Raw genomic sequence first — 10,257 nt, 5'->3', positions numbered from 1 at the left:
TTTTTACTCTCTATATTTTACTTTATACTAACTTTTGAAAAAGCAGATTGATTCAACAAGGTATTGCACTAGTCAACAATCTGTGAATTGTGATGGATATATGTAGATGGCTTTCAAAGAATATTTGTTTGGTTTGGTTGGCCAACCTGAGCCTTAATAAAAGTTGTTTTCGTAAATCCCAAGGTTGCGTCGTCTATGTCTGTCACTCTGCATGCTTCTCGTGCCCTCAAATTCGGTGTTTAATTTCACTATCATTTAGTTATCTATCTTTCTTTTTTTATCATATTTCATATATATACTATAAAATATTTTATCTCTGCTATCGATCAGTGAACGTGACAGGTGAGTGAACACATGCAATGCAAGAACTTTATCTATCATCCCCTTCATATTGCTTCACAAAGCTTCCGAGTATTGGACGGGACATGAGCTAGACACGTGGCGTTTTTGGACACGTCCCTTGTCTGTATACTGCGTAATACACAGTAGCACTAATGTTGCATTCTCTCTCTCCCTCTCTCTCTCTCTCACTTTGAGGACCACGTAACCCTATGTGTTTGTTTTTTTTTTTTTTTTTTTAGAAGTATGTGTTTGTTCCATGATCCATAGAGTTATGGCTTAATTCTTAACACATTTTGAAATGTGGGTTTTGTTATTACCACTATTTTAGCTTTTGAGGACCACGTAACCCTATGTGTTTGTTTTTTTTTTTTTTTTTTGAGAAGTATGTGTTTGTTCCATGATTCATAGAGCTATGGCTTAATTCTTAACAAATTTTGAAATGTGGGTTTTGTTATTATCGCCATTTTAGCTAGAAGAGAGAGAGAGAGAGAATTGTGTTGGTAAAAAAACAAGCGCACATTCTTCGATGAGATATATAATGTATGCTTAAAAGATATGAAGTACAAAGATAATAAATGCAATCACAAGAATAGCAGTCATCATTTCCAAACAGTTAGAAATGGAAAGCACACGATAATAAAGATGGTGGAGGTTCAAATAGGGGCATCCTGTTTGGTTAGGAGACTTTCATCAACCTCATAATAATTTCAGTAGTTACATAGCACAGAGGAACTAGCATGCTACTCACAGGGTACCATTCGGCTTTAGTAGAATCCATTAGACTTTTGACTTCCCTGATCTGTTCCGGCTAATGCCTGGTCCAACTTTCCCTGCTTGTTATTGCCATCCAGCTTTAGCCCAAAGTGAATGTGAGGAAAATGTGCCCACTGCAAAGAATACATTAAAGTTTTTAGCATCTTTAACATCATATTATATATATATATATATATATATATATATGGGTTCGGTTAATCTGTGTCCTAAGCCATTTATTTTTGGAAAAAAAATTTTCGAAAATTGAAAAAGTTGTCAATACTTTTTCAATTTTCAAAAAAATTTTTTCCAAAAATGAAAATTATTGTGTGCCCTTAGGACATACGTTAGTAAAATCTTATATATTTATATATATATATATATATATATATATTGCATTTTTATCAGTCATCACATTAGGAGTTGCTTGACTATGTTAAGTTTAAGTGAAGTCCAACTTGCAATATTTTTAACATTTTAAATGGGATCTAGAACAGAGACAAAGTTCAAAATCAAAACTAATTTTGATAGAACAAACTAAGTGTGGTATATGCCAATGCAAATGATAAATATAGAGTAGTGACAAGTGACAACATTGGTAATGATTTGAAGAAAAAAAAGATACATGAAATTTACAAAAAGCAAAGTAAATTTCGTCAAGCAATCATATTCATATGGCTAGTTTCTCTTTGTCTTGGTCTTGCTAAGAATATTCATTGCGTATTCAACAAGAAGATGCACTTAAGAACATCTTAAAGCAAGTGAAGTACTGGCAAAAGGTTTATTTACTCATGCTATTAGTCCCTCTATGAAAACAAATGCCATACAATAAATCATTTGGCACTGCCTTCATTGTATTCGACTTGATCATCATGTCTACAAATCAATGGGTATGATCCAATTTTACCAACTTTGGTTAAAATTAGTACCAGTGACATCATGAGGGATCATATATACCCATTAATTGTTAAACAAATGTATCCTTCTAATGTACAATGTAGTCAAACGATCATAAGAGGTGCAGGTAAACCTAAAACACAAGCTTTACTTTTATTAATGCATTGAACAACATCATATGAGCATTAAATCTAACATAAAACTTGTCCCCCCTAATTTCTCACATAATTTGAACTGTTGACCTCACACGTAGGTAATTTTAAGTTTTAACCCCCAGATGTGATTTAGCCAACAAGCAAAATGGCAAGAGAAGCAAAGCTTGTCCCATCACTGTGTATATATATGATTAAGAAAAGCAACTTGGATTCTTCTATATTTCGTGATTTAAGATTTTTTTTTCTTCACTCATGTGTACAAAGTGTTCCGTCATTTAAAACGGGACATTAGATACACATTTAAGTTTATAATATTTAATCTAAGCATTAAATTGATTCAATTTTGATAATTTTCCTTGCTAAAGTTTAAGAGAAATTCTATGGACAATATTGTGCTGCATCATCCGGATATCTTATTTTTCCAAATTCCAAGTAAATAGAAACATTGAGATTATGCGAATTCCAAGTAGAGTTACTCGCTAGCTCTACGAGCTATGCGAGTTCAATGGATTGTCATGTGATATTTATTAAAGAAGACTTCATGTTAATAAACATTATACTATAGGTTATCAATATTTAGTGATCTTGGTGCAGCAGGTCCTTAAATTTGTGTAAAGGGGTTATTTATTTTTAGGTAAATTACCACCCCCCCCCCCCCAACAAAAAAGCTATCTTTTTATTTATTTTAGCTAAAAAAATAAATGAAAATCTATCACCCAATTTATTATGCACTTCTTAAACCTTAAAACTAAAAAATTAACCAAAAATTAACTTTATTTGAAAATGAAAATAATCTCCAATCGTTATTAATTTCTATTAAACTAAAGATAAATGTATTAAAACTATCACCCAATTTACCATGCACTTCTTAAACCTTAAAACTAAACAATTAACCAAAAATTAACTTTATTTGAAAATGAAAATAACCCCCAATCGTTATTAATTTCTATTAAACTAAAGATAAATTTATTAAAGAGCCCTAACTTCAGTCTTAAACACTCTAATTCACATAAACAACCTAAACATTCAAAATTGGAAATCTCTCTGATGTAAAATATATTTAATTTCATATAAATCAATAACGAAGGGAGGTTATTAAAAATTAGTTTACCTCCAGTATTTTTTTAAAATTAATATTTTTTTTAATAAGAGATTGTCACATCACCCACTAACTAAATAAAATGTGGGAATTAAAACTTATTATCATTTGCCATTGTATATTTAAAACAAAAGAACATGTCCAGTTAAAAAAGTACTGAAGGTAAACCAAACCAAAAAATAAAACGCGATGTAAGTGTATATCTATTAACTCATCACCCATTAATTCATTATTTTTCTACTCTTCCCGTATTGATGATTTCTAAATTTTATAATAAAAAAAATGAAACAAACAAAAAAAATGCTGAGAGAGAGAGAGAGAGAGAGAGAGGCAATATTGATATTGAAGAGCAACACGGCCTTAGCTCCTATGGCATGATGACACTAAATAAAGGCAAGGTCATCGATTGGAAGATTTTGTAGGGAGAAGAGTGATGGGACTTGTTGAGGTCGTTGATGACAAGGGGTATGGCCACAAGGGTGGCTCGACTTCTTGAGCTTGTTTGCATTAGTGTCTCTTTGTTGACGACTGAGAATCCAAGAGAGAGATGAGCAGGAAAAGAAAGAGTAGAAGAGAGAAAGGGGGATTAAGGGGAAGGGGGGGGGGGGTTTCATGTTGAAAGGGCAAAGTACTTTATGATTCGAATGGGTTAGGTTTACGTTGTGAAAAATATATGAGCCGTTTGGTAACGTTGTTCGAGCAATGTTGTTTGTATTTTTTTTGAAATACATGTGGGTGAAAAAGTGTGTGAAAATGCGTGTAATGTAGTTTAAAAACCGAAATCATGTTGTTAAACTACTCTACCAAACGAGGCCTATAACTAGAAGGCCACAACTGGCCACTCACTCATTCGAAACCTAACCATTCAAGTTGAGCCAGATTAGCAAGTTGTCGATCATCTATAGTGGTGCCAATGATATGAGTTGTTTTATCAATGAATTCTAGCAAATTGCTCCCAATGGGTGTAATACCACCATAATGAAATTCAAGGGTTGTTGGCCTTTTTTCATTGGAGTGAATTTTATAGATTAATCCTACATTAAAAGTGATGTCAGGTGCATAACATTCTAGTTTTATGAAGTTTAGAAGAGGTGATTGATAAACAGTCTTACCTCATTGTTTTAGATAATAATTAATCCTACGATAATGATATTTATAATATACTTCCAACTTATGATAAAAGAACCCTAGAATTAATAAAAATGTTGAATATTGCATTGCTAGAATTGGTGTTAAGAAAAAAAAAAAAAAAAAAAAGACAGAATTAATATAAGTTTTCCATTAATATGACTGCCTAAGGTAGCGGAACTTATATAGGTCATAATATAACAATGATGTACCACCCCTCTGCCCTCAATTTATTAATTCTTGTAGTGCGAGTGTGACCTTTAGAGTTTGATACATACATTATTTACAGTCATTAAGACATCTATGAAGCTAGGTTGTTTGGCTATTCCGTATGAGTTCACTGATATAACTTAAAACCACCGGCATTCATTATAGTTTACTACTTAATTTGTTTACCCTAAAGACAGAAATAGTAAGTACCTAAAAATGTGGTAGAATATTGCTTAACTTACAAGATTGTACTTGCTAGCTAGAGCAACAAAAGGTCAAGATAAGAATTTCTCTAAATACATAATGGCCTCTTTTTCACCGTGGTATAAGGCTTTAGATAGAACTATAAGGCTGAAAAAAGAGAGAAAGACAAAAAGGAAAAAACTATAGAGCCCGACATATAATAGATCTGTTTGCCTAGGCCTATAGGTTGACTTGTTTTTTAAGATAGCTTTTGAACAGTTTTTTGAAGCTTCATTTTTCTTTGTTAGGCACAGTGTATGTACCTGTACCTAAATTATTCTTTAAGTCAAATAAACGAATAGATTTAAACTATCCCAAGTGAACATTGAGATGGTTAAGGTTTTGAGAGTGGATTTGTATTTCATTTTGTCAGGCAGCAAGTAAATTAGAGCGATCTAAATGGTTTTTATTCACCACTCACATTCTTTGCAGCTGTACTAAAAGCTTCCCTGTGGCTGATATCAGGATTACTAGCCTTAATCCTTTGGATTTCCTCCCTGCAAAGTGCAACAAATAAGTTACATGCAAACTCAAGGTATATGCATGTTACTAATCTCTCAATTTCAAGACCAAATCCAATTCCTACCATCACTCATAATCAAGTTAGTCTGAGAGAGAGACAGAGAGTAAAAACCATTTTACTTACTTAATAAACCTGTTATATGCTGAAGGAACCCGCTGTCTCTTCTCTGGGGCTGTGATGTACACAAAAATTTAAAACACAATTTAGATTGCTTTTATCAATTGTAAGTACAATGTTTTGAATACAATTATAGGCATAGGAATTTGTTGCATAATGAACACGCGTATGATTAGTTTTATTAAGCATTGAATATTGACTGACTATAATCTTAAATATACTGGGAAGCAGTCCAAAAGTTCATGGTCTCTTAACATTCCATCTGTTAACCTCTGCTGTGGTCCATTGCTCCTTTGTTTTTTAGGCACCTAGTGCAACTTCTCAATCACGCTCCATCTGTTAACACATGCTGTGTTCTGGTGTATTATTGAATCTGAATTAAGTTCGCATAGTCTAAACCTCTAAAGGTAGCCTATTTATTAGAGTTCTTAGGGAAAACAAAATTGGAACTGTATAAGACAATGAAGGTTCTTACGCTACCTCTGCTATGAATTAATGATGAGTCAAATTAGTTAGGTAAAGTCACCATCTTTGGAGGGTCTGTGGATGAGTAGAGACTAAAATCATGTGCTTAATTTGGGTACTTAGAGATTTGCAAAACTATTAAACTTATTATATGACCCATGGCCTCGATGATGAAGTGGATCTGCCTGCTTATGTACTTTTGCCAGTTGGGTAGAGACACTGTGTACAAAGCTTTAGTGGCCATCATTAATTAAGCCTAAGAAGTTGGTTACACATTTAAACTTTATTGTATTATACTACTTATAATATGTTCCTACAAATATGTCTCATACCTATGAATGTCTATATATGTACACACATTAGTACGTAGTTCATAAAAAAATGTATACACATTAGTATAAACTAATTAATGAATATGGAGAGAGAGAGAGACTCACGGCGAATGGGGGCCATTCTGGGTTGTTCATGCTCTACAGTCTCAAATGCAGAAAACTTATTGCATTTGGAAGATGACCCACAGTCATCAGAGCTTATGTGCTGCTTCTGCTCCAACAAGAGAAATAATTAGACCACCATATTTACACTAGCAAAATCTTTCCCCTTATTGTTTGCTTAGGGAGAGCTTTGACTATGATTTTTTTAGTCGAAATTACAACTTAGCTTGGTCGGAATCTTGGAGCATTTTAAAGGACTAAGTTGTATACAAAAGGAAATCAAGTCCTTTCTTAGACTAACTAGCAAATTAAGTACTAAAAACATTCTAATATTTTGGCAGAGAGAATAAAATATAGTCACCCATAGCAATCTCCAAGAGAAGCTCTAACACAACTGGCACATTCTCTTTTAAGTAGAGGGTGAGATCATAGTTTTCAAGACCCGTTGAGTGACTCAACAATAAAAAAAACAATTTCCAAGAAAAACGATTCCAAAGGAATTTGATAACATATATACCTGGGGATCTTGCGGAGGAGCTGCTTGAACCGTAGCTCCCATGTTAACTGACAGCAAATTAGCACAATGTCCGCATCTTACAGTCACCATGTTGAACAAACTGCTGCATGGTACACTAACCTGCCAATACCCATTTTGCAAAACAAAAACAAAAAATCATTTCTGAGATAAAAAATCATGTTTTGGAACTTTTGTCTTGTGTAACTTTGAAGCCCCCAGCTGGCTCTCACTATCCCTCTTTCTCTTTCTCACACACACACACATCCAAAGTATATGGAACCCAAAATGTTCTACAAACAGAAGTACACACCATCACACCGTATTAAACCCTAACCCAAAACCTAAAGCATTACACCAATAAGTCAAGAATGTGGAGCCTCAGCCATTTATGGCATATAAAGCTCCCAAGATTTTTTTTTAAAAAATGAACAAGCAGTAAAGAAATTCTTACAGATCAACAACTAGCTAAACCGCACCTTCTAGTCTATGAATCTAGAAGGAAATGTTAAAAAATATAGAAGAAGAAGAAGCAGAAGAAGAAGAGGAGGAGGAGGATGGATGGATATGCATAAATTTCAGCAACTTGATTATATATCACTTTCATTCATTCTTTTAATAATATTTTTTTTCTGGGCAAGAAAAATGTTTTGAATTCACTCTGCAAAGAGAGCAGCCACAGCGCTAATTAGCATTGACCTGACCTCTAGAACTAACAGGCCTCACATGGGTGATAACTATAAGGACTTCTTGCCCTTCATTCATTTTAAAGTCTCAGACTTTCTCTCTCTCTCTTTTCCTTTCGGTGCGTCTCCTGACTTTTCTGCTCACTGACACCCGCAAGCAAGATTATGAAAAATAGAAAATATAACTTTTCTACTAAAAAAAAACAAAAACAAAAACAAAATTTACAGAGAGAGGTAGATGAAAACGACGTGACTGGAACGAAAACCATAAAGGCCATCAACCATTAACCCACATCATCATGAAACAGACTAATTTACTGCTCTTTACAGTGTTTAAGAAATATCACAGTTTTTTTTTTTTTTTTTCCTTTTATTTTTCAAAAAGAGAGAGAGATATACATTACATAGGAGAGAGATGCATAAAAGGGGTGGTTTGAAAGAGGCATCCTATGATGAAAGAGAAAAGCATTTGCTATGGCTATGATTTTCTTTGACAGTTCTATCTCTCTCCACAAAATTCTTGTAGAAAAGAAAGCAAAGTACTCATTTTTCACCAGAAGCAAAATGCGAACATGAATCTATGCGAAAACTTTGATCATAATAATGCTTCGCTGGCGTTGTATAGGTGGGAACAGAAGCACCCACCTCCAGGAGATAGCATACCAGAGAGAGAAAGAGAAAGAGAGAGAGAGAGAGATCATACAATGAATGAAGTAGTGCATCACGAGAAACAGTGATAAAAGCTGGGTAATTACTATCCTAGAAACAGTAATTGACTACTCTTTCATTGTAGAGTAGCATGAAACTGTGTTGAGGTCTGCAAAGCTAATTCAAAGCCTCCGCCTTGACTTTTACCATGACTTTGGAATTGGGAAGAAGATAACCCTAATAGCCTAATATCAACCTAGCTCTTAAAGTTGATATGTATCTTCGTATATCTAGCTGCAACCCTAGTTGGTCATAGCTTCAAAATGCTTTATATATTGAAGATGGTAGGGATCGCTTTCTTTAGCTGGCGGAAATCGCTTGTCACTGTTGAATTTTTTTTTTCTTTCACTACCAAACTTTGTGTTGCAGGAGAGCGAGGTCTAGAACTAGAAGATCATCAAGAATTTTTCACAGTACCTGAACTGTAAATTGCGTTTCTTCATCTACTTTGGGCTTAACATCCCAACTCATATCTAAGCCCGGTCTCAACCGTACATGAATTTCTCCTTGTTTGCAATGGAATCTTGATGCATATTTGGAAGCTTTGAGGGAAAACCCAGTTCAAATTTCTCATAAAATATAACACATGAGACAAGAATCTTTGGTTAATTCCATGTAAATCAAGAAACCCACGAAAGATTTTCAATTGGGATGGAAAATTTTTACTACAAATGGAAACTTTTAAAAGCTTAGGATACAATGTAAAAACTACAAAAGCACATCTTGCATCTAAATTCTTGCAAGTTGTTCTAAGCTGGGTTTGGATTTTATAGCTAATATAGCTAGTCAGCTAGGCAGCCCAAAAAAAAAAGCATTTTGATGATAATCATAAATCGAGCTAATCAGAGAGCTCGGTTTGGTGGATTCAGTAGTGGGAAAAGAAAGCTAGTTTGGGAAGGATTAGAAAATAGAAAGAAACATAAAGAAAGAGAGAGAATTGAGGGATGTACCGCTAAAATGGTGTTGCAGAAGTTGCAGTGAACATAACAAACACGTTCGGAGGATGCCATCATGTCCAGTGACATAGTTTTTGAGCTCAAATTGTGAATTATATAGCTGGATCAAGGAAGAATTCTTTAGTTCTTCTATAAAGAAAGAAAGAAGAAAGGTGAACAAGTATATAGGAGGAGGATTGTGATCAATCAATAAGATGGAATGGGTACAAAGACAAAGAGAAGAAAATGTTTTTTTTTTTTTTTTAATATTTTGGAGAGAGAGAGAGAGAGAGAGAGGTGTACAAAAATCTCAATGGTAAGGATATGAGATGACTAGTCTGGTCGGGAAAAACAAGTGAAGTGGAACTGTAGGAGTGGGGATAGTGGTTTTTTTTTTTTGTAATGTGAAGAAAAGATGGTTTATGGGAAAGGTGGATTGTGGATTTATGGGAGAGAGAGAGAGAGAGAGAGAGAGAGAGTGGGGGAGGGTGTGTGGGGGTATGTGTGTGTTATGATTGAGAGAATGAGTGGGTGGGAGTGACCCATCTCTAACCATCCTGGCTTTCTGTAGCGGACGAGGGGGGCGAGTTATTAATTCTTGGAATGTTTAGAGATTATCACAGAAGTAAAAAGAAATTTCTGGGAATCTGAGTCGTGCTTAATTAGAGCTTAAGTTAAATAATAGAGGGTTAATCACACATTGAAAAATAAGTGAGTAAAAGAGGTTTAAAATCTATGTATCTAAGATTTAGCCCCTTTTGGATATACACTACTGTAAGTTTCTTTAAAAAACCTTCTTCCCATTGGTCTTTTTGGATATACACCACTGTAAGTTTTTTTAAAAAACATTTTCCTATTTCTCGTGTGTATGTTTAAAATATTTATTATTCACTTTAGTTTTTACTAACAGGCACATAGTTTTATAGTTAAATTGCCACTTTTTATGTGTAGATTGCTTCTTTGTTTAGGGGGAAAGAATTCAAACTGTATAGTTAGCAGCATATTATAAGCATATTATAATTATCTCAAAAAAAAATACTCTTAGGAC

At 34.0% G+C, this 10,257-nt stretch overlaps 1 protein-coding gene across 1 annotated transcript; it reads right to left on the bottom strand.

The window, feature by feature from the left end:
• Positions 1–834: 834 nt before the first annotated feature.
• On the bottom strand, positions 835–9,673 carry LOC126724736 (putative axial regulator YABBY 2). Its single transcript, XM_050429112.1, has 6 exons — positions 9,225–9,673; positions 6,884–7,003; positions 6,370–6,475; positions 5,474–5,522; positions 5,249–5,324; positions 835–1,229 (listed from the first exon to the last, which is right to left on the bottom strand). The coding sequence occupies exons 1-6, from the start codon at positions 9,297–9,299 to the stop codon at positions 1,107–1,109; spliced, it is 549 nt and encodes a 182-aa protein (XP_050285069.1). The 5' UTR covers positions 9,300–9,673; the 3' UTR covers positions 835–1,106.
• Positions 9,674–10,257: the final 584 nt, after the last annotated feature.

This window comes from Quercus robur, chromosome 1, assembly GCF_932294415.1.
Source record: "Quercus robur chromosome 1, dhQueRobu3.1, whole genome shotgun sequence".
In the NCBI taxonomy this organism is placed as follows: domain Eukaryota; kingdom Viridiplantae; phylum Streptophyta; class Magnoliopsida; order Fagales; family Fagaceae; genus Quercus; species Quercus robur.
The sequence above is the reverse complement of the archived record's forward strand: the minus strand, read 5'-3'. Positions and strand labels throughout refer to the sequence as shown.

Excerpts from the sequence above, each read along its gene's own strand:
- LOC126724736 (XM_050429112.1), bottom strand. The coding sequence starts at position 9,299 with ATGTCACTGGACATGATGGCATCCTCCGAACGTGTTTGTTATGTTCAC. Across the intron at positions 7,004-9,224 it reads TCTGCAACACCATTTTAGCG|GTTAGTGTACCATGCAGCAG; the intron begins GTACATCCCTCA and ends GGGTATTGGCAG. Across the intron at positions 6,476-6,883 it reads CTCCTCCGCAAGATCCCCAG|AAGCAGCACATAAGCTCTGA; the intron begins GTATATATGTTA and ends TTGTTGGAGCAG.